This window comes from Nipponia nippon, unplaced genomic scaffold (genome assembly GCF_047370975.1).
Source record: "Nipponia nippon isolate SJK-2023a ecotype South Korea unplaced genomic scaffold, ASM4737097v1 scaffold_8, whole genome shotgun sequence".
Classification (NCBI taxonomy): Eukaryota; Metazoa; Chordata; class Aves; order Pelecaniformes; family Threskiornithidae; genus Nipponia; species Nipponia nippon.
In genome coordinates, this window is record NW_028262402.1 from 36874715 (window position 1) to 36900072 (window position 25358).

Here is a 25358-nt window from a genome sequence, read left to right on the forward strand (position 1 = left end):
ATTCAAGCACATTATTTTTCTGGATACTGGTTGTGCTGTTGCAGCAGACTCAGTCTCCAGAAATGTTAAGCTATTTAAAGAGTTTGCATAAAATAGGTTTTGTTTATATAATTCAGAAATAATAATTTAAAAATCTAATTCAAACATATTACATTAATAAATCAAAAACTTTTGACGTGCTTCTAGACTAAAGTTCAGGAGATATTTTCCTAGACACATTGGAAAACCTACTTCCTAAATTCTCTGTCAATGTGTCAAGCACTACATAATTCATTTACTGTAAAAACCACAGTCTACCAATGTTTTCTTAGCTTAATGGCTCCCACTACATTTTGGAAGTTAAAGAAAAAAAAAAATCTAAATTGCTTACATCAAAATTCTCATTTATCTTGAACATGAGTCTGTTCCATTTTTGTTTTGATGAAGGAAGGAGTTTTGAACAGGTTTCCATAAACTTTTCCAAACCAAGAAACCTCTGAAGACTTAAACTGGAAAAAGAAAGGAAGGGGGGGAAAAAAGAAAACAAATAAAAGAGTAGTGCATCCTGCATCCCTAGATGTTTTAAACAGAAAGAAACAAGTGAACTGAAGTAGGGACGGAGTCGCTGTGCCCCAAGTGAGGAACGAAGAGGTTTGCACCAAGAACATTTGAGCATCATTGCTCACAAGAGTAACTTTACCAAGAGTCAAGACCTAACCACAGGAACAAAAAATGGTTTTTCACTCCAGTGAAAGAAGAAGATACCATACATCAGAGAAGCCTGGGACCTCAGGTAAAAAAACAGTAAAATAAAAATACTGAGAACAAGACTGCCATTTCACAAAAAGTAACATGAATGATGTTGATATGCTGGACATGCAAAAGACACTCTGTTCATGCAGACTGCAATGATTCCTTGTGTCATCCTTAAGTATGCTGAAGGTCTAATGCAAAAAACTCTGTACTCTGCATGTTTATTGGTATCAGTTGAGAATGGCTTACTAATACAGGGCATTTTTGAGAAGTGTGTAAACCTGGTTGGAATTCCAAGACATGCAAAAAATATAAGAAGCGTAAGCCTTTTATGACTAAGTGTTATGGGAGGTTTCTGTGTTATTGAAAGTACTGGAGATCTTGATATGTACCAGAGTATATCTGAGCCAATGTGTGTTGTGGAGTCAAAGTTATTTCAAAACTGACAAATCTCCAGATGTCTTCTACAACTGTTCAATGTGCAGAAGGTATGTAGGGATGAAGTACCAGCCACTCTCATGAGTGTGAAGGTTGGATTTCTGAGCTTTTTTAAACATTTCAAGACTGTTGAATTCCTCCTTGTTCTGCAACAAATAACGACCTTTTTATTAGTTAATTCAGAAGAAAATTAACTTCATCAATATAGTGTGAAGACAGTTTACTGACTTCGGTCCAAAAGGAAAGAAAAAAAAAAAGAAGATACACACAAAAAAGGAAAATATGTGATGAGAGAGTATTCAAGAAGTTCTGTGTAAAATAACTACCCATGCAAAGACTCACACCAGTGTTCTTCACAGCTAATGTATTTCATATGGAATAAAGACCCCAGAAGAAATGTATTTTTCTTTTGTGTTTGCACAGATCGATTCCTATTACAGTCCTGCCTGCTTATTGTTACTGTTTCTAACAGAGATTATCCTTTCCACAGCTGCAGAAAGAGAAAAAAAGGAATGATGAAAAGAGCTAAACTAAGCAGAAATTGCATACATATTGGCATCTTTAGGCTCACAGCTGAAAAGCAAGTGGTGAAGAAAATCCAGCCATGATGACTTGTGCTATATGTCTTCTGCAGAGCCCGTCTTACTGGCACAAAATGGAGCAGTGTAGCTGCTAAGATTGACAACTAGCTCTGGTAAATGTGAAAACTTCCCACAACTTTCCCAAAGCCACCTTAGAGGTCAAATGCCACAGTAAGAGGCACCATATTGTGGCTTCTAGTCAGAGTAACTTCTGTCTTCCTTTTTCAGTAAGTTTAATAAAAAGGACGTAACTCTTGTAATCTCTTGCTGAAGCAAAGAAAGGTTGTGGCTAGGACATCCTACACACAAATTTGCTTGTCTGGAAAGCAGGTCATTTACATAGAGATGTTTTATTGCTTAAACTCTCTGGGACCTGTTCTGAAATGACATAGACCAAGCTGCCCGCAAGAACAAATTATCAGGTTTTTATGGCCCAGATCTCTGCTAGTCTCACATTCCTGTGACTACAGGAAGTTTCTCTGGTGCAGGGCCTTCGTTTCTACATCAGGGGCTGGTTGAAGTTAAGGCCTCTTGTGGGAGCACAGAGTCTGACTGACATCAGCAATGGGCATTCGCTGAGGTGGTAAGAATGGGCCTCAAACAAACAATTTTTCAGGCCAGGCTTAGTACTCAACATGGGAATAGTACTCAACATGGGAAATATTTTGCAATGACTGAGCTATTCTGATATAAGACATGAGTAGTTAATCCTTCTCATTTGGAAACCTTCAGCACAGCTCCAGTCATTTTTTTTTTTTGTTCATTACTCAAATTTTTTTTAGACACATAGAACACAAAATCTCAATTTCATATTTAAATCCCCCAAGCTTTTGCGTACTTAATACTTTGCTCTCATAAGATATCTGCCTTCATTTGCAAGGATTTAAACAAGAAAGGGGGTGAAATAAATCTTGCCTATCCTTGATTTAAAGCAGAAAGTAACATTTATATCATTGGTGCCCTCTGTACCTATCATCCAGGGTAAGAAGCTGGAGGACAGCAATTCTTGGAAGGAACTAAGAGCTTTACCCACTGAGAAACACAGAAGCAAAAGGAAATCTTAGTTTGACTAAGATTACCTAAGAAATTCCCTTAGCATCCTGAGGAAAATACAGTATGAGAGTGTCAGTTGCCACAGAGCTGAACACCACATTTAAGGAAAACATCCACTGTGTCCCCTCTGATATCTCCTGGTTGAGAGAAAAGTTTTTCACAGGGTTTCATTAAGTGTTGCCTGCCTTCCTTGGGTCACCTCCTGTACGGGACATTTATACCTGGATCAGCCTTCAGGGGAATGAAGCTGTTTCAGGCTGGTCTCTTTCTTAACCAGTTGTTTTTAAAGATTATCTTTCCATATTGCAGATCTTGAAAATTTAATGACTTTCTGGTGAACTGTTTTCCTCATGTTGGCGCATAAGATGGGAAAAGCTACATCCCATCTCTCTTGCCAGTGAGTACCTTTCAGAAAAAAAAAGGCTGAAAAAGGTGTGTCTGGGGAAACTGAGCAGCAGCTGTACTGACTTTACTAAGACAGTTCTCCCTCCGTTGGCATGAAAACAAGGATGTTGAAAAACATAAGATATATTCACTAGCATTAAAGATGCATTTTCATTTGTCCCACAACATTAAAATTGATTTAGAATATAAAAAAATCCAGATAATTAAAATAGCTGAACAAATCCTAACCTGAATAATCCATTCATCCAAAAAGATGAACTCTGGAAAAAATGGTAGTTGTTGTAACCCCTCACCCCTCAACATTTCATTAAGAAAAGCTTTACCATAGCAATTACATACAATTATATTTTCTAGACCTCTAGCACAGATTATTCTCATGCATACGGTCAGTCAGGTCCAATCTTATGATTGTTGAAAGACTAAAAAGAAAATTATGCAGCTGATCAAATAACGTTGCATATAAATTAAATGTGGATATTACAGTAATTAGGGCAGGAGCAAAAGAATGAAGCAAAGGGTCTGAAAGGATTGTATTGTAACAGGGTAAACTTGCAGTTTTAGGTGAGGACAAACGTTTGTAATACCTAGCTTAAAAGAGTATTCAGAAGACAAGAGCACTAAATGATAGCGAAGATAACTGTCCTGTACCTCATGACATACCCCCAGTGGAGAACTGTGATTTCTTTGCACTCAGAACACAGAGGGGAAGGATACGGTTGACTGGCAAATTAACAGTGATATACTACATAGAAAAGGGGAATCACGGCTACTGCCTTTGGACAAAAAGGCCAAATTATTAGTTTAGTATCCCTTCAACAAAAAGTTAGTTAGTGCTCTGCTGCACAGTTTGAATAGGAGAAGTGAACAACGGTTTAGTGTTACATTTACACAAGCGAGCCTAGAGCTTCAGAACTTAGAAGAGATACTGGCTATTTCAGCAAACAACAAAAATGTTATTTGTAAGGCCATTCAAGTACGTGAGTAGAAGGATGCAATACACCAACGTCTTTCCATGGGAAGTTACCTGCTTTCTTTTAGCAAGATTTTAGTAATTTCATATCTTTGAAACAACTGCGTCAGCAGAAACCAGAATTCACTGTGGAAGGACGTCAAGAAACTAAATCCCAAGTTATCTCCTTGAGGCACATTCTTAGGCTGAATTTCAGCACATGATCTATTTGCCATAGTTAATGAAGTGGGCTTGTAGTAAAGGCCTGTGTGCCCAGCTACAGGCTATGGTAAATCTAAGGCAATTTGATTCAGCTTTAACCTAAGACCACAAATAGACTAGGACACATCAAATTGCCTGTAAGCACACACTGGCTGACAGTAGCCACAACTCAAACGTCTGACAGAAGCTATGGAGGCACAAATGCCAGGATCAGCTCTTTGATTTGAAGCACTGAGGGCCATGATGTATGGCACGTGTAGACAAGTATTTTGGGCTTCAGTGCTGTGTTACAGTGACAGCCACGACAGATTTTTCTAGAGGCCCACATCAGCATTTCTGGACTCCATCAGGCCATATATGTTACAGCAGTGATTTTCTTTGTCTCTGTGATTCCTAAAGTATGTAACAGTAAATGGAAACCTCATTCAACCACAGATCTGCTGGCCTGTCACAGAGGTGAGATGTTCTTTTTCATGCCAGAGGATGCTCCTTCCCCCAGTCCTCACCTCTCATGAGAAAAGGAGAGGGAACTCTGGTTATTCACTGTTTTGATGAGCAGATTAAACTCTGTGCTAAGCAAGAAGTTAACAGAAATATTGGATCTAAAAAAGACTGGAGCACATAACACACCCACAAGGCTTCTTCCTAAGCAAGGGTGCCTGGAAAGTAAACAATGAGTCGGGTCATTAAATAAGAAATAGAGCTGTTGCTAGCAAAAATAATAATGATCCAGGAAATATGTATCAGTGGAAAATGCAAATCTCCAATCAGCAGCAAATGGACAGCACTCAGAAGAAGGGAATAGAAGCAGGAAAGGAGCTACATTAATGACATACCATCCTAACAAGTCCGGGAGCAGGGAGCCTACACACTGTGTCTATGTGACATGTATTTGGCAAAAGGGTCTTTAGCTACTGGACACTTTTCTCTTTGCTGTTCCCCACATCTTTCTTTACTTCATCCTTGTGTACAAAGATTGGACTCTAAAGAGTGAAGAAGTGAGTTGAGGGAAGGGGTGCAGGGAGGCAGGCAGAGCCCCCACAGCCTTTTTCTGTCTCAGTTCCAATTCTGAGTGTATGAAATTGCAGCAAGAAAGAGCCAAGCTGCACCCACTTGTAGGTGCCCCAATGCTTCATCTTCCCCAGGGAGAAAGAGATAAAGTCAGCTCTACTATCTGGAAGTCCAGTTGTCTGTTATGGCTTCTCTGCTGAGCCCTGTTGACTGCTCTCCACCAGGGTGGAGCGTGAGCACATTAAGTCCTGCTACCCCAGTGCTCCTAGGTGGTGGATGAGGCAGCTCTCCCTCGAGGTGGGGAATGAGCACTTCCAGCCTGAAAACAGCTCCCAATAAGAGCATGCAGCTCTGTTAGGAAAGTACACTTCATTTCTATCCCCGCCTCAGTACTAGCATTAGTATAGAATCATCTAGAAAATAAAAAATATATACTTTTGTTTGTTTCTGTAAGGTAACTGAATGAAGTTCAGTACTACGAGAAGAAGTGACCCGAGAGACTCTAAGCATTCAAGGACACACATGAAAGCAAGGACAGAAGTTGTACTGACTGATCAATGCCATGTGAGACTGCTGGAGGATGAGGAGCTGGTGAAAGTCTCCAGACATAGCTTTCCTTTCCACATTGGCAGAATAAGTCTATAACAAAACAAGAGAAAACTGAGAATAGAGTTATCCTATCTATTAGGGAAAATTATATTTTTGTGGTATCTTCTTTCTGGATTTTGCACGTATATGGTATTCATATGCTAGGAGGCAATTTTTTTTTTTTTTTTTTTTTGTAGTATACCTAACAGTTGTTACAGAGGATATATAGTGATTTAATACTCCTTTGGCCATTTCAAAAGAAGCTGTAGTGGTGTAATATTAAATTGGTGCTTATTATCACAATGGTTAATGAAACAGATGCCTCTATATAAACCCTTACCTGCATTAAGATCTGTAGATGTATACACCTGTAGATGGATCCACTGGTGCTCTGACCTCCCTCCCATTCCTGGACGATTGTTGTTTCCATGACACCCACATCCCCTCCACTCCTAGGAATTGCTCAACGAGCCAGCCATGTTAATGCATTAACCCTGACCCAGTAACTCATGTAAAACACCACATGCTTTGTGTGGGGGCTGTGGGGTGGCAGAGAAGACCTTTCCCCTTAACATCTGTTTTTACCATTTCAAACCACAAAATCGAGGCAAATCTTTCCACCTTCTTCTCCTCCATTTCTGATGTGAAATAGTCATCTGCAGTTTCCTTCTGCTAGTAGGATATCAGAAAGAGGAAAATTTGACTGCTGGAGTGTACTGCAAGGTTGTTGGTCTCACCTGGCCTCTGCAAAAGCAGCAGTAAACATTGCTCTATTAACCACCATTGACAAGCTTACTGCTGCTTGTTAGGAGACAAAAAGGAGAAAAGGGGAGAAAAAAACCCCACACAAACCCACAAGTTCCAGACAAGTTTAACAGGTAGCAGTAAAGTATGTAAATATTTTCCAAAGCCACATTTGTTTTGAAGGGAAAAGAAACAAAGTTGCTTAACTACATTCTCTTTGTTATTCATCAGCAGGAGAGCAGAAAAGCTGGAATATACATTACATACCCAGTGTCAATTTACAAGAAAATTCTTTATCCCAAAATGCTCAGTTTTGAAAATGTCTGAATTTCTAGTTTGGAAAAAAAAGCCATACCAGAAAAGATATAAGTACTTTTTAATGCATTATGCAACATAAATTGAGCTTAGGTCGAAACTTTTTTAATCAAACTTATTTTGGTAACACAACTTGGAAAACAATCTGCCTGCAAGAGGGCTCTTCAGTAGGAAGACTGAGCACCTTTGATGAAAATTTTAAAAACCTTGTCCAAATGCTACAGCAAATTATATGAATGACCAAAGTCTCTCCCTCTTAAACTTAAAGCACAGAGTTAAATAAGCCCACTTGCTCTTCCTTACAATTACACTCTCTGTAGAAGTTACAAGAGAAAATACCAATCCATACAGAAAAAAGTTTCTCTTAACAGCATTTCACTGTATTTTATTGTGCCTTACTTATCTACAAGTAATTGAGTGCTTACAGTTATAATCACAGAGCTTGTTGCCATAGAGATTAGGAAATTTAATATGGATAGGTTTATTATTATGATGATGTAGGTTTATGACACCACAGCTTAAACTTTTCACTTTGAATAGTTAGCTGTAATTAAAGCATAGAGTAGTGGATAATGCATTGCATAGCCATATGCTTATTTTTCGTCTTCTGTTTTGATTACTAGATTTCTGTCCATTCCAAAGGGCATTTACATGTTATTCTGTCATCTACATACTTTGTAGACACACAAACAGCTACACTCACATCTTAACACATTAATATCACATCACAATTTGATGTAGTTCACAGAATCCTTAAAGTTAACAGAGACAATTGTCTTTTCCCCAAATTCACAAACTCAGAAAAGTGTGATTTTTAGATCTTTATTTTACCTGAAGAGAAAATAGCTTAGATTTGTTTAAAGTTACTCTGTTGCATCTGGGATTTGTCTAACAGGTTAATGAGTCACAAAAGGCTTAATGCTCTAAAATCCATTTAAGTGTCTAATTCAGAATATATGTTAGAGCCCCTGTGACAAGGATTTTATGAAGCTAATAGCAGTATTGTGCCTGCTAGGTTTTTCAGGTTATTACAAGTAAGATGAAGACATCACATAGCATATGCATTTGAAAGACCCATCTTTGTTTTATTGAACACATTCTGCTTGGAGACAGAGTCTGTTCCCTGATCATAAAACAGTTTGTACCAGGATATTAAAGAGAAAACATGCTAAAAAACTGTGCACCTCTGTATAGAGGCAGAGAACCGTGGAATTGTGGAAGAAACATCATCCAGGAGAGCACAAGAATCTCTAAGATAAGGCACTCAGGTAGGAGGGAAAACCTGCTTGAGGACATCTTGCATCCTATGAACTCAGCCCTTCATTCTGCACCAGGGCTCAGCTCAGAAGAAGGTGCAGGCCTTGTCCCTGCTCAAACCAGCTTCCAGATCATTGAGCAGAGCTCTCCCAGGGGTTACAGGTGGTGCTTGAGCCACGTCAGCCTGGGCAGAACAAATACTCCAACGATGACTTGTGGTGCTAAGCAGAACAACCCCTTCTCTAGTGATCACATTTCATAAGAAATTTTGCTCAAGAGCAATGTATTTTGGGGAGGCTCTGATCATACAAGTCTGTGTGAGAACTACTATGAGGACTATTTGAATGAGATCTCTCTGGTCCTTGGGCATCTGGAATGCAACTCTTGACCAGTTTTGGCAAGAAATGGGGCTTGGGGAGATCCAGGTCTGCACAGACCCAGGAGCAATTTGATGATGTAGCCAAACCAGGCAGACGTGCAGGTTCAGACACCTCTAGAGCTAGTTATCCACTCCTTGGTGGAGTATTCCTTAGTTACAATTTTGTCCCTACTCAAGAGTCACTGAAAATAAAAATGTAGGCTGTTCTACTGCTTTTTGGTTTCAAAGTGAAAAAATTGTTTTTAAGAGCATGATATTGACATTAAAAGAAAAATTCCCGAAGTACAAAATATGAAGAGTTTACAGTACTTAAGTAAGCTAGTGTGACTAACTGAGTTCTGTGTCAACCTTTCCTGTTCAAGAGGAAAGGAGGAAGACATTTCATCCTGGAACTGTAAATAATCTTCTCAAAATTATCATCCACGTAGTATTATGTTGGACTGAAACCATCTCAAACTGAAATACGGCTAGACTATTGTTGTCAACATGCTTATGTCAGGCCAAAGTCTTTTCCAGGTTGCTCATGTGACTATTTTGAGTTAGTAAAATCTTTGATTAGCAGAAGTATCCTGAAGTCAAAGGTTCAGAGTCGTACAAAACACTGGTAATACTGCGTAGACTAGATTTTTTTATACCCTACATTAGAAGTAGGGTATAAACGGGTAAGCTGCACAAAAAAAGAGTTGTATCAAGACAAAAAAATTTACACGTATTAGGATATTTAAGAAGCCTGATAACACTTTAAATCAGATTCTCCAAGAAGGGTTTAGTGATCACATTGCCATTATGAGCTACATAAATGCCAACCCATAATCTAATTACAATTGTTGTGATTAAACAGCTGAGCCATAAGATGGTTCTCAAACCTTCAGCAAGAGTGTTTCAATAGCAAGGAACTGTGACAGTATTTCTTCTTAATTTAGATACTTTGGTAAAATATGCTGGATGTTGATTTAAACTACAATATGGAAATGGTCACTAAGCTTATGTGACTCTATGACAGAATTTATTGTTCCTGCCCTATTTTGTACAGCAACCAGCAGAAGTGGAAAGAAGTAGAAGGCTAAAGAAAAAGGCAAGGGATTTTACAGCCAGACAGGAGGTGCAGGCATTTGCAGCAGCAGGAGAGAGTGAAAGTGGCCTTCCAACCAAAATCACGATTACCTACGTGTTTGCAGAAGTTGTTGGTACCCAAACAGTGCAGAAGGCTGCCTTGTGTCTCTGCCTGGGTCTTGCGGGTCTCACTGTCAGTCTCGATTTTCTTTCCTCCTCACCATCTTCCTCACACCTACTCAAGTGCTTGTCAAAGCCATTTTCCTTGCTTACAATTTTCACCATATTTTAATTCTTGAACCCCTTCAACAGCTCAGGCATCGAAATGTAAACATCTTATTACCAACTGCAAATTCAATTCTTTATTCCATCTTTCCTTATTTTCTACTTATTCTATTTTGCCTCATTTACCCATTTGTCAGCTTTTTCACAAGTATTTCTACACGTTTTTAGATGCTGTACACTAGACATGGAAAGTCTTTCTTGTCAGTATCCACAAAGCTCTCCACTGTTAATACTGGATTTAAAGACACTGAGAAAGCTGAAGTGATATTGAAGAGTAGTTAGAAACAGCTTATTTTTTTATTTTAAAATGAATTGCATAAACACTAGCTAACAAAGCTAGTGCTCCATGTAATACAAAATATGTGATATTCTTACCACCTAACTTCAGAAATCCAGACTTAGTGTCTGCTTTACAAGCCTAGAATCATGCAGTTATTGATCATCATTATATTCCTTTATCCTTTGAAGGAGAAAAATACCCATATGAAAACATAAAAGTTTAAGGAAGAGAAAAAGAAAAAGAACGAGAAGTGCATTGCTTATTCATATTTAACAACTGGGAAAAGCATGTGTTTAAAGTGAGTAGCATTTAGAATTTAATAGACAGAAAAAAAATGAAGGCTATGTTTTTAATGGACTATTTAAAGAACTCACTCACCCTTTTGTCCAGCATTTTAATTTAATAAACCTGAAAATTTTAACATTTTAAAATGTGCAAATGATTTTTGCCAAAAATATACATGATAACTGATATAGCAACTCTGATGATATGGGTTATTTCTCTAGTAATGATCTATTTCAGGGCATTACAGGCATGGTTATGTTAAGAAAAACCCTATTTACTAAAATGAAATGACAAAAATTTGAATGTTGGAATCAGAATCAATAGCAATGTGGATCCTTTACACTGGGATAAAAGAGAAGTAATTTTTCTTCTGTTTCTAAAGAGGAAACCAGCAAAATTGAAGCTGAGAACAAGAAAGGTGTTATTTGACTTAAAAATATTCACAAATGTGTATATTTCAGTTTTTAATTTATTCCTTCTACAGTGGGTACAAAATATCTCTAGGGCCCTGCTACAATGGAATGGACAGCATCATTTCGGGTACAGAGAAACTTGTCATCTCTGGTGTGAAAACAACAAGCAGCTGATCTGTGTGAGAGGAATGCTTTCCAGAGCATTTTGGCTTTTGTCTTTTTCTTTTTTTTTTTTTTTTGTCTTTTTCTTTTCTTTTTCTTTGACATCTTTCTTAGGACAGCATTTTCTGAGTGTAGGGATGCTTGCAGCAGTTTCAGGTGACCCACAGACTAACAAAACTGCACTGTACTGTCCATTTCCACAGAACACAGTGCTTTGCAAGGCTTAAATAATTAAAGTCAGGGTCCAGAACATAGGAAAGAAAACAAATGCTTGCAAGAAGGGAGGTTTATGGACCATGTGGTCATATGGATAGTAGGAAGCATTATTTTATTGCTCTTTTATTTGAAAGATGTATATAACAACTACCCAAACTGAGAGATCAGTTAAACACGCTACAGGATATGATAACTGCAATGTCCAAGCATGACAAGACTAAGACCCATGGTCTGTCTCCTATATCCAGGCTATTTCAGAAGGTGATGTAAAATTGTCCTACTGGAATACCTGGCCAAATACGTACTCTTGTGCCATGCCCCAGACTTCATTTGGTCATTTATCAGTAGCTATTTCCCTGTGTGATTTCCACAAAGAATTATTGCACAGATTAGCCCTACATTTGCATAACCACTGTAAGTACAGTGATTTTTCATTTAACTGGCAGCTTTTTGCTAAATGCTAAAACAAGTAAAAAGAGAGGATCTGTTTTCCCTTTTTATATGACTAGATATAGCAATGACTATTGTGAACTTTTTTCCTCCAAATGACAAAATCTTTTAAGGAGAAAAAAAACCCCATCCTTTCTCTGAAAAGCATTCATCTGTTTTCTCCCTGGTTTAAAGGAGCATGAAAAGCAGTAAAAAACATTAAATAAAGCTACATCTAGACATTCAAATTGTGCACATTTTTTTTATATTACCTATAACAGCCATTCTCCTGCTCAAACTGCAGCACACTATTCTAATTGTTGCTTGGCACTCGATTTACATCTCAACCATATTCTCAGATGAGCATTTCTCTCCCTTATAAGCTATAAATAGTTGGTAGTTCCTTTTTCAAGAGGAGAAGCAAAAGTTTTATTCCCACACATGTAGGACTGTCAGCACATAAACTGCCCAGGTGGCAGAAATCAAAAAATTGCCTCCCCTCAAAATGCCTCTGCCTGTTAAATGAAAGGCCAACCACACTTCATGAAAGCCCCTTAGTGTTTCTGGCAGCTTTCTGAAGGGCAGTGGGAGGATGCCTCTGATTAAAGTTCCCAATTCCCAAAAGTTCTTCCTATTACTCAGATAGAGGAGAGTCTCCTTGGGGTATCTCCTCATAACCAGGTAAGGAACTGAACTTTAATAAAACAGTATTTGTTTTTTTTCAGTTGTAAGCATTTGTCATGTCAAAGCATTGCTCAGAGCAGCAAGGAACCACATGATCACAAAACACCTTCTCGTTAGGCTTGCCTCGATGTAGGAGCACTGAATCTTCCTGTCTCAGACTCTTCCTTGGCATCCTCCTTGGCCTCTGCAGTCTTGACGTCTGTAAGACCTTCCCTTCCTTTAATCATTACTATTACATTCATCAGACAAGCCTGCTATTTCCTCAGATCTTTTCAGCCTCTGAAGCCTTTTCCTCTCTCGAGCCCGGAGAATTTTTCAAGAGGGGACCACCAGAGGGCAAAGCCAGATCATGAACATCTGAGCTCCCTGTGGCTCTGTCCTGCAGCCCAGAGCGCGGTGGGGTTTCAGGCCAAGCCTGGCAGCTCCCTGTATGCTCACAGTTCACACGGTACCCGTCACAATTGTAACTATTTGCAAGCACCAGCCGGAAAAAAAACCTGCCTTCAGGAAAGCCTCAGCATCTCTGGTATCAGGAATCCAAGGCCTGGCAGTGTAGACAACAGTCTCATTAACCTGATAACCTCTTTCAGTGCTTATAGGAATCTTAAATATTTTGCTGTAAGAAATTAAGGAGAACAACATGAGAAAAATGAAAGGAATGATTTGCATGTTAGACACTTCAGCTCTTCATTTTGAACTCATTAAGAGGTACTGCACTGTAGAAACCTCATTTATTTAGAGAGGGAAAAGCTTTGCAACTTCATCTCTAGAACCATTTGCTCTAAATCTGAGTGACCCTCAAACCTGGATGCAGTGTCCAGTTCAGCAGGACACCTCCATCATGTTCATGTAGCTCATCTGAAGTCATGGTAGAGTAACTAGCTGTCACAAGAGAACCCATCCTATTTAAAATTATAGCTATTTGAAGTTTATTAGAAAAGCTTAGCAAATATACATTTCTTCCATAGAAAGTATCCAGTCCCCAAAATATATTTCAAACTGTTTACGCACATGATCTTTTAAGAGAAGGTCTCATTTAAGGCAAACGAAAATTCACCTGCATCTGCCTAAACTTCAGACAAAACATCTGTCCCTAGCCCTCCGTAAAGGCTGCTTCCCTTCACTCTTTCAGATCAGTATCTTCCAAAGTGTTTATGTTCTCCCCTATGACTGTGTGTGCTATTCATACTGAAGATAATTAATGATCATACAAAAGAAAATTCATGATCAGCCCTACCACTGTAACTCTAGAACTAATTCTATCAGCACGGTTTTTCTCAAGGAGCAATTCCATCAGCAATGAGCCATTCACGGCAAAAGTGAGGAGAAGCTGTTGCATGCCACGAAGACTTCACACCTGCTTCTCAAGACAACAAAAAACCCCTGCGCCACACACACATACCCATCACCACAGCTGGTTTTCAGTTGCAATAAACTTCTGCTGACCCAGACACTAGCATATTACCTCCCCAGCCTAAGCAGTGAGTCAGCCTGTTCATAGAGCATTTATTTTCCCGTGAGATATGATTTGGTATGCACTGAAGGTCCATGCAGCACACCTCATCAACAACAGCACTGACCTCTGGAATACTCCAAAACAGGGAGGCAATCTTTCGGCCAGCAGAGCTCAGTGTCAGAAAGTGGAGCAGATGGATATCCAGATGGATGAAAGATGGCAGTGTTAACAATCACTGCAAGCAAGTGGGCTGCTGTGCCCACAGTCTAGAAAATGATCCATCTGGTACTGATTCAGGAAGGTACCCATCAGTTTAAAATCTGTGAATGGAAAGTGTCGTGATGTCTAATTCGCACATGCTTTTTGGCCTGACTGTACTGAAAACACACTCCTTGAAGTACCATGCTGGGTGCTCTCCTGAAGCAGGCCCTCCACTCACAGAAGTGAGCTGGTGAGCCTGGGACAAGCATGGAGCGGGAGGACACCAACAGAAACCGACTCTAAGAGGCAAAAGCTCTTCATTCACTCAGTGGAAAGCTACTTCAGAGATGCATGATGCTGAAAACCCTATGCTTCTTTGCTCTTTTGTGTTAGTCGCAGGAAGGCTTTACCAGAGCCACCCTGGGAAACTTGGTCCTCCCTGGCCAACCTTGACACTCCAGCTTCTTGGAGAAGAGATGTCATGCAACAACAGGAGTCTTTAAATCATATTCTCAGCTAATATTGTTACAATACCATTAGAGGGCTTTTTCTAAGACATAGCCTTTAAACAACAATAATAGTTTTCAATGTGTTTTAGTGTGTATGCGTAAAGATTGGGTTGCTATTCAGACTAATATTGTACTGTGCTACAGATCTTCAAAAATATAGCAGTATAGGTAGCAACTACATCTGCTTTTTTTGCAATAAAGAAACTTAACATGGGGAATATGCCATTGCATAGCTGAGCATTTTCAATATCTAGCAGCAAAACATGCAAACCATTAATCCTTTCATCTTTATCTTTATTATAAATGAAATCTTCTAAATTACATTCCTAGCCATTTTAAAATGTACTGATGCCTTTCTGAAAGGAACCTCACCCTTCAGAAGAATTCCTGCTATTGGACAACATTGTTTTTCCATTTCTCCTCCTTTTTTAATATTATTTTGTTCTCATGTGAACTTATGTTTATTGTTTTAGTGGTACTCTCCTGTTGATTATTACCCCTTCACCATTTGTGACATAACAGTTAGTATTGCTGTGGAGAACGACACTGGGATCAGCAGGAATAGGACCTTAAAAATCACCAGATACCTTGGGTTTGTGCAATTCTTTGCATTAAAAGAGGAAAGTACAAAAATATACAAAAAGCATATCAGAAGATCTCCACAAGACAACTTCATGAAAAGCCAGCAACTTTCAAAGGGTATTTGTATGTTTATAATTGCATGGAGGGAGTGGGATTAGAAAAATAGTTCTCTTCTATCATTGAACTATAAAAAATAAGATCCTTAAAGTAAATTTTATATGTAATTTTAGGCTATTATAGAAGTATGTTTGGAATCCAGAGACTACAAACCATTTCAATGGCCAGTCCTGAGTTCCCCCAAGCCCTCCTCCCCATATACTTTTCAAAGAGACTTATGGCAGTATAGCTAACAACATAAACAACACATTATTTTTAAGAGTCCTTCAGAAGCAGTAACTAAGCTCTTTTGCTTTTCAGTTGCTGGGGAAATACTCCTGGATGTCTTCAGCTCCCTTGGTATGCTTTACAATGTGAGAGCCTCTACATCTCTGCCTCTGATGCTGCACACAAGTAAAGCAGACCTGGTATTCCCTCCACTTGCATCTCAAAACATTTGTGCTCTAAAACCTGACACAGAAGTGCAAAAGACACAGAGAATCCATTTTACATTTCATCTCTCCCTTCTCCCAATAATGAGAGTGTTATAATTTCCAGCCATCTATAGACAGGTCTTAATGGTGTCAATAAAACAACTTGAATGTTTACAGCAAGCCACAAACCTAAAACGCAGGTCCTCGCTCTTCTATGCCAGAGGGCTGTGACAGCAGTTCCATATAATGTACTTTTTTCCTCTTGTTCGGCCCCTACTCTGTACAAAGACGGCTCCTTCTGCCCCCACCCATAATGCCACTGTCAGGCAACAGCTCTCAGCACTTACCTCACTTAGCAGTGCCTCTAAAACAAGAGTTCTGATAAAGTCATAGTATGGAAAGCACAGGAACGAAGAAAAATCACATTGCAGTTTATCTTTTAAGAAGTAGTAAGATCACTTACCATAGTTGGAAACCTTTTCCAAATTAGCCTTCTGTGGGAAAATTCCTTTTATTTGTGTAGTTATAGTCATACATGAATATGTTCCATTTAAAATACATTTCACAGAGCAAGAAAATTTCTATTATTTTATCACCTAAATGCCATAATTATTGCACATAAAACAAGTTAGTCTCTTTAGACTATTAAACGTGAGGTCCAAAGCAATAAAAAAGCAAAACCCCAGATGAAAACTTCTCACTTATATCCAAAAACAATATCCCTTGTTCAAAGTTCTCAACAGAGTTAAGCATCAGCCCTTGAAAGGTATTCACATATTGCTTACAGAACAGGGTGCAGAGGCAAGCTGTCATTTTGTCTAGTGGATACTTGCTATCCCATACAACAAATGTTAGTGAAAAAGCAGAAAATTCTACAACAAAGACCAAAACGGCATGCGCTCTGTATACAGTGTATACACTCTGTGTACATGAATGAAACATTCAACAATCAGAACAGAGAAGGCAAGACACTAATATTCTTTCATAGCTTAAAAAACATAAATTTTGTTTATTTTGTATTTATTATTTAAATATTATGTAACAAGGTTATATTACATTGAAGTGTGTGGTAGTTTTGAACTTCATCTTTTCGCTTCCATGGGCAGTGTCAATTTATTTAAGAGATTTGAAACCTTTCTGTATTCATTATTTTTTTTTCCTTTCCTGGAACAACAAATCTAGAAACAGCTTATTGCTGTATGATACAACATCTCCAGTACCCTGATGCTGCATCAGCCAGGAAGATTGATATTTTCAGGCATTTGTGGCTTCGCAGTCATTCTACACAGTGCACTTGATCTCAGAGGGAACTATTAAAAGTAAATTTCCTTTCCAGAATTTCACAGCCATGACAGTCTCTAGAGACTTAGGAAAGAGCAATCTCAATATCTGAAATTAACTTTTTAAAAAAATCACCACCAACAAAACTCTTACTTCATTTCAATACAGTTTAAAAGAACAGGAAACTCACCAAATTCACCTGTTTATTCTTCATTTGGGCAGCCAACTCTCCACAGATGAACTGCTATGAATCCAGCTGCCTTTCCCTCATTCTGGGAGATGTAGGAGATGCGACAGGTTCAAGTCTATCAGCAGAATGCAACACTCATGCATTTCTACAGCAGGGAGGCGGAAAAAGCAGGGGTGGAGGGAGAAGAGTCAGCCCTCACAGCAGTTTTAAGAGTTCTTTCATGTTGTTATTGCCGCAGGTTCCCGTGACTGGCTTTAGCTGATCTCCCCTCCTCTGACATTGCTGCCTGTTGAGCTGGGGAGCGCAAAGGAAGACTAATCACTGTGCACCTCGACCTGTCTCCTGCAGTAAGCCCTGGTGTTTTATCAACTGTGGAGACAATCAATACCTGGGGAGGGAAGAAGTTTTGCCACCTGTCACCTGAGATAAAATGATCAATTTCCTAATTCTATAACTAATGCTGGATTCAAAGCCGAGTGATAATTATCCCACCTGGTTCTTAAAACAATCTATGAATGACACTGATCATGATTATTAAAACTGGTGTGAAAGGCATTATGGCACATGAGTTCATTGGGTCTATTTATAGATTAATTTTCCTCTGTTTACAGAGTCATGTTGAATTCAGGAAGGGATAGGAGTTTTCCCTTGTGAGAAGAGCTTCCCCTTTTCCTAGCAGGTATCATTACTTGCTAGATGCATAAATTGGCAAACCTTTCACACTAATGGCAAACTACAATAAAACAGTTGGTGGTTACTTAACAATTCACTTTATTTATTTATGGGTGAATAAATAAAGGCTGTAGTGAATCAGCTTTGCCAGTGTCACATGGGGACTGAGAAGATGCTGTTTTCTAACATCTTGAGGGTCACGGGCTACCAGACAAAGCACCCCTACAGCCTGAGTTCTGCTTTCAAGCATTCCTTCTTGCCCTCAAAAGCAACATGCTCATCAGATTGGTTCACCTCTTTGTAAACACGCGAAGGAGCTTTAAGAAATTTCAAGTCACTGTTAGCAGCAGCAGAACAAAATCATATTGTATTACTAAAGCTTGCCTCAGTGTGACTTTGGACAAGCCTCAGAGTATTGAACAACTTACTTGTGAAGTAAAAAATAATACTCTGAGCAGAAACAATAATAAGGATGAGAATTTTTTTATCAGAAATTATATGTGACTTTATTTAATTTTAGTTTATCAAATATTAAAAAGTTCAGTGACTCAGTAAGCCTAGGCCTGTGATTCTTTTCTCTGCCACTCTCTAATACTTGACAAAGTTCCTTAAATGCCTCCTTTTTTATTTTAGCCTTGAAGCCTTCTAGATACTAGGAAACTAGGTAGGTACCTCAAAAACAGGTTTCATTCTGTGACATTCAGCCAGAAGCATTCCTGCCTCAGCTTCCTTGGCAATGGCCCCTGTTAGGCAAGCTGTACCTCAGACTCTACATAAATACCTTTTAGCAAGACCTCTGTCTGTTCAGAACACACTGGCAAGCACTGTTCTCATTTAAAACGGTTGCCGAAGGCTGGCAAGGAGAAAAACAGCTCCATCAGTTAGCAGGGTCATCTGTTACACGACAAAGCCAAATTCAATTCTTTTCTCTGCTCCAGAGAATCTAAAACTTCTCTCCTATCTCACAGCAGTCACCCTAATCGCTTCACTGCAATGCATGGGTCAAGATTCTTGCAGGACTGAGAGAAACTGAGGATGGTACCGCAGTGCAGCAAGGAGCTCAGGCGTCCTGGAGGGGATACAGGTTCTGATCCCCACGTGAAGGCTTGTTATACATGTAATAGCATGCATTTGTTGTCCAATGCTACTTAATGACCAAAAATGTTAGGAATCCCAGAAATGGGCAGCAGAATTCCCTCCTTGCAAGAGACAGCTTTGTCACCTGCTCCCAGTGTAATGCTCGTTCTTGCACACTATCCCCTGGTCCCAGTGGATCTTGAACTTTTCCTGAGGCTATTCCCAGTGGGATGTAAGGCTCCTGGCTCCTCTTTCCTATCCCTGGGTTCCCGCAGGTGTCTACCATTGGTCTGCACCCCCCAGCAGGCAGCATTCATTCATACACACACAGATTTCCATGTGTGGATCTCCACAGCAAAGAAAGGAGCTGAACCAGTGCTCTCTTATTGAGGAAGTTCTAGACACTGTTACATACAATGAGACCCAAATACTACTTTCCGCATCTGTAAGTTAGTCTTATTTTTTTGCCTTGAAAAAACAGGATACCAGGACCAGGTCCATTCAAGAATTTCTTCTGGAGCATGTGTGGACACCTCTTTTGCAGCCTTGAGTGTAACATTTGGAAGCTCTAATGAAAGTCCCTGTTCATATCAGTATTTTCTTACTGACTAGCTTTAGGCAGTGCTGTTTTGGGGTAGTTTGCTGTTCACTGTGTAGAGGGCTTTGAACTGAGGTCTGATGTGCACCATACATAGTTTTCTTGCTGAATTGTATTCCAGGTATGAAAAAAAAGTATTCCAGGTACCAAATATCCAGACTCTTTCTGCATTTCAACTACATTTCTGTCTTTTCTTTTTTGTCAAATGTTTAGGAGAGTTGGATCCTTCATTTTTTGTCTATTTGCAGAGACTTTTACTTTTTTTACAGTAAAAAGTAAAAATTTCTAAATCACATTATTATTGAAAAAAGAGAAAGAAAAGAAAGACATTATCTTGGAGAGATACAAGGGTCTTTATCCTCTTCATCTCACTGATATTATTTGCTTCCAGTGAAGGTTTTGACAGCTAAGATAACATGTGGATAAAACAGCAGGTGTGAGTCAGACCTTTCTCCAGATTTCATCCTGGAGAGAAGAACAAGTACAATGTAGTTTATGTTAAAACAAAAGAGAGGAGGATTGGTAAGAAAAACTAAATAATGAAGATTTTTCTTTAAAATGTAAAGCTACATTACAAGCTTAAAAACTTGCAGTGTAAAAATGTAGATTACCCCTACCACCTTAAATATATCTAAAATCAATGAATGCTAAGAATTTAATTGTTCTGTCAAAATACATGCACTTTACAACTTAAAATCTTCTAAGTTGTGGCAACGGAAGAAAATTAGTTGTATTATTTATGATGTTCTTCTCTTTCAGTTATGCAGCAATGTCTGTGTTTCAAACATTTTGTGAACTATTTAAGAAACTAGTTAAGAAATAGTTTTAAGAAACTATTTAGGAAATATGTATGTACGTCTGTATGTATGCATGTATGTATGTAGTGCAGTGAAAAGATTTTAAAAGATTTTAGCATTTTTAAAAGGTTGTTTTTACACTTCATTTTTTTGGTGGGCTGACTTTTAAATTGTTTGTTTTGGAGTATAAAACACAAAATAATAATGAGACTGGCCAAACTGTAGTGTAGCCACTGAAATTTAATGTGAAAGAAAGTGATGTGGTAAACTCCAGAAACAAAGCATAGACTGACATTATCTGTTCTCTGGATTTAAGTTATAACAACATAATGCAATGAATAGTTACTTTTGTGTAGAAATCAAAATTATTTTTGCTTTTAATGAGGGTGGCTCTTTTCTTGCAAGCAGCAGGGTAACCCCACCAGAACTTCATAAACCTTGATAAAATCTTTCACTGCTGCTGTCTTAAGAGTGACATGCAGTGGCAGCATAACACAACAGAGGTAACATATGACAAGGAGATGGCATGTAACCTATCTCCCTCGACATTTTTTTTCGATTACACTAAAATTCATGACCCTTCTCAAGCAGCCATAGACATGCACAGTATTTCTCTGTGAATTTTGCTACTATTCCCAAGCTTGCCAAGGTGATCATTGACAGCTTGGGTGTATAAGAGGAGTAAGTTACAAGTTACTTTACACTACTGTCTTTACAAACCTATGCTGTTCTTGTGTTATGCAATATTGTTCTCTTAAAACTCTGCTTGGTATGTAAATGTGCCAACATGCATTCAAGTCTACAACAACATTTTCTTTTGAGACCTTCACCAGTGAAAAAGCCTTGGAGCCACCACTGCAATGAGTGCAAAACCTTGAAATAATCTTATTAGATACTCAACTACAGTCAGAAACATTTGATTTACAATAAGCACATTAAGAAAGCTTTTTTCCAAAATTATATCTTAGACTTGGATCTACAAATGCATAGTTTTGCTTAATCCTCATTTGCTCAAACAATCGTTCATCATAATCACATAACAAAATATATGTGAGATTAGGCTGAGTAAGCTGACTTGGAATCAAAAAAACCCTAAATTCATAAACTGAAGTCTTCCTTGTCATAGCTTGTACAATTATTGCCAATGAAAAGTAGCTTTGAAAAGGTTTGCTAGAATTTGTTTGATTTTTGAACACTGAAAATTAAAGTGGAACAGCTCACCTGAAGTAAGAGTTTTCAAACTCTTAAAAGACACTAATTCTTTTTTTAATTGCTTATTTATATATTTATCTTGCTATTTCTTACCAGATACCAAATGACTTTACTGATTCTCTGATTCTGAACTTTTTTTTTTTTCCAGAAGCTAAACCAGCAATAAGGTCAAATGGAAAAGATTAATACGTCCAGCTGAAAACATTTTATATAGTATTGAATGCTTTTGCTGAAACAATAGATCTGAGAGACATCTGAGACCAGTTGCTACAGTAATATAGTTTGAGAGAGGCCCATGTTGGTGTTGTGCATATGGGGTAGAAATGCAGAGAGGAAATGAGCCAGTTTGTTTTTCCATGCACAGCAGGGCCAGCCTGCACAACTGTAACAAATGAGCAAAAAATGTCGCAGATTGGTAGCCAGCTGGAGGTGGGTGGAGGGGGAGGTGAGTGGAGAAGAAACAGGTCAGATATGCACCGCAAAGTTGGGGGAAGGTGTAAGTGACAGCTATATATATATTCTAATTATCTTGTCAGCTAAGAGGGAAGATACCAAGAGAAGGGCATTACAGAAATGCATTTCAGCTCTCTAATTGGACCAACGCCTCTTGCTTGCTCCTCTCACCTCCTTAAACCAGCTCTGGCAGCCACCTGACAACCCAGTTCAAAGCCTTCACAGCCAAACTTCAGTAACTTCATAGTTTTTTTGCTTGAGACTAGAAGATGGCAAGCAGGCCAAGTTTTCTTTGTTCGTGTGAGTGGTTGTCTCCCTTCACTCCATTTCTCTCACTTAACTTCAAAAGTACTAATACTTTCAAAGGTATTCGTTGCCCTTACTGGCCAACAAATGGTGCCGCTGTCATTTTTCTGATTGTGAAAGAAAGCGAATAAAGTGTGCAGTGGCATTAAGGGTCTCTTACTGGACTGCTAAGAACTTCTGTTTGACGTAGTATGTCCTTAAGTTTGTTTTGGTCAGAACGCAAACTTGTCATCTTTAACTTCTCCCATGCAATGGCATTCACGCAAGCTGTGACTACACAGACTCACATTTGAAAGGTTCCCACTGAGGTGAAGCTCAGGAAAACAGGGCAGGTGGAAATTCAAGAAGAACTCATGTCCAAAATAATGTTTTTTTTTAAAGTTAGGCAAAGTTTGAGATATTAGTGTCAGTCCTACAAGCTAGGAAGTGATAATGAAGCGAGGAAGAAAGGTGTTTCCCTTGTACAAAGCTCTTGTTTAATTGTGTGACTGATTGCAAAAAGAAAATTATTGGAAAGTGGAAGGGGCAAAGAAAGAAACTGAGACTCTGCACCTTGGCAAAGAAACCCCTTGTAGGATTGGGAATCCTGGACTCCATAGGGAATTCTGACCTATGTCCAAGAGTGGTGACGAAACTCAGATAAGCAAAATGTTTGTAGGGACATATGTGGTTTTGCCAAATATTTGAATGTGTTGTGACCTGCTAAGGCTGTTTACTGTTTATGTTTCAGTCTAGTCACAGTCTATGCATCTTCATGTGTCTGAAGAATTAACTATAAAACAACAGCATTTGCAAGCTTCAGGCTACAAAAGGAGTGCTAGATATAGGGAGTTCCTATGGGATCAGAACTGGCCTTAGAGACTTATCTCTTGGGGAATTCATTCCTCATTGGCTGTAGTTTATGCTGTGATGGATTAAGGCAGAAGCAGTGAAACTAGTTCTGGTTTGTCTTTATACACTGTGCTGTGAACTGCAGGGGATCAGGAATGACTTTGCAAACAGTTATATCTTCCCAGGTAGAGGTTGGAGGGTTATTAACCGTGTCAGCCTTTCCAATTTAACCTGCTCATGTCTGAGGCAGAGGGCACTGAAATCCCTCTGGTCCCAGCTTCGGGGACAGCCTAAAGCATTTTGAGCTGGGAGAGGTCAACCATGGCCATGACAGGCACAGGGGGAGTATGTGGTGCGAGAAGATCCTATGCTGACAGCTGCGGCGATGGCAGCAGGGGCTCCTGATTTAAGTGGATGGACAAGGATCTGATTTTAGATTTAGCCATCGTGGTCTGTGAGGTGTATCAGAAGTAAACCCCTGGACTGTGAAAAAGGTGATGTTTGGTTATCCTGCTCTGGTTTCCAGCCGTGGCTGGGAGATTGCTGCTTTGTTTTACTCAGCTAGTCAGCTCTGAGTACTCAGCTGCCCGCTGGCCAGGACCATTTCCCTCTCTCTCTTTTCTTCTGTACCACGCTTTTTAGCAACACTTGGCCGCCTAAGTGATGTTAGTCTGGGCTCTTCTGTCATGGGGCCACTTTTGTGCTCACCCATTAGAAAAGAGTCTGACAGGAAGACCAAGTATCTGTGACCTTGCTTCATCAGTTCAGAGGCACCACTGTGAACTGCCATAAGAGGCAGCTCTGAAGCAGGCTGCAGTATTCAGACTGTAAAAGCAGAGAAGATCAAACAAGTAAAACAGCTTCATGGATTATCTTTTATAAAACTTATAAAGCAATTGCTTCTTCTTACCCCTAGTTTGACTCACTTGTTCCAGTTCCATCACTGTTTAACAAATGTGTCTTGAATGAGTTTTCTGCTACAACCTGCACAGCTAGACAAGTCACTGAGAAGATGGAAATCAATTGTGCAAATCAGTGTTCAAGGCTAAAGCTGTGACGTATAAGCAGCATTAGCTGCTCTCACTACTCTCATCTCTGAGTGCAACATCATTTTAGCAATACAAATAATTGTAAATGAGAATTATTTTAAGCCAGTTTTACTGTCTGTTACTTAGTTCAATGCTACTAAGCTCAATCTGTTTTCATCAGATAATGTCAATGATAAGTTAATGAACACAAAGAATATGAAGAATTAATTGCCAACTCTTCCCAGAGTCAGTTTCATAAGTGATGAAATGCAGGTAAATACACCTTTTTATGCAAAATTATGGATAGTCACTTCTTTGGCGAGGAAGCATTCAAGAGAGGATCAGATGCAGACTGCACTTATTCAGGCTACAGAGGAGCAGATTCAGAGCTAGATCCAAGCTACCCTTAGTGAAGATGCTGGGTAAAGGAGTGTAGCTGTGTTTGGTGTCTCACAGACACCAGGCTGATTATAAAACTTATTTTTGTTTCTGCACATTCAAGTAACTTCAGAATGATTTAAGGAAAAGTTAATATTCTGGAGGGAGTTGTGAGTTTGATACGTACAAGATAAACAAAACACGAGTGGATTTATCTAAACAAATTTTTTTTGATTGTTTGAGGTTTGTCCAGTACCATGGAATCATGGAATCACAGAATAGCCCAGGTTGGAGGGCACCTCAGAAGATCATCTGGTCCAACATTTTGTGGGAAAGGGAGCCTAGATGAGATTATCTAGCACCCTGTCCAATTGCATTTTGAAAACCTCTAGCGATAGGGACTCCACCACATCCATGGGGAGGTTGTTCCAGTAATTGAATGTTCTCACTGTGAAAAATTTCTTTCTTATGTTGAGATGAAACCTCTCCCAGTGCAACTTGTACCCATTGCCCTTTGCCTTCTCCATGTGGCTCCTTGTGAGGAGAGAGCCTCCATCCTCTTTGTATCCACCCTTTAAGTACTGGAATACTGTGATGTGTTCCCCCTGAGCCTTCTTGTCTCCAGGGAGAAGAGACCTAACTCCTTCAGTCTTTCCTCAAAGGGCAGGTTCTCCAGCCCTTTGATCATCTTCATACCTCTCCTTTGACCCTCTACAGTCTGTCTGCATCTTTCTGGTACTGTGGGGCCCAGAACTGCACACAATACTCCAGGTGCA

The 25358-nt window shown here is 39.2% G+C and overlaps 1 protein-coding gene across 1 annotated transcript in view; it reads right to left on the minus strand.

Annotated features, from left to right (window-relative positions):
* The window catches only part of TRPM3 (transient receptor potential cation channel subfamily M member 3), a 463424-nt gene extending 446099 nt beyond the window's left edge, over nucleotides 1-17325 (minus strand). The window contains exon 1 of the mRNA XM_087741457.1: nucleotides 17231-17325. Within this exon, the coding sequence (XP_087597583.1) occupies nucleotides 17231-17254 (24 nt within the window). The 5' untranslated portion in view covers nucleotides 17255-17325. The remainder of the gene's footprint in view (nucleotides 1-17230) is intronic.
* Nucleotides 17326-25358: the final 8033 nt, after the last annotated feature.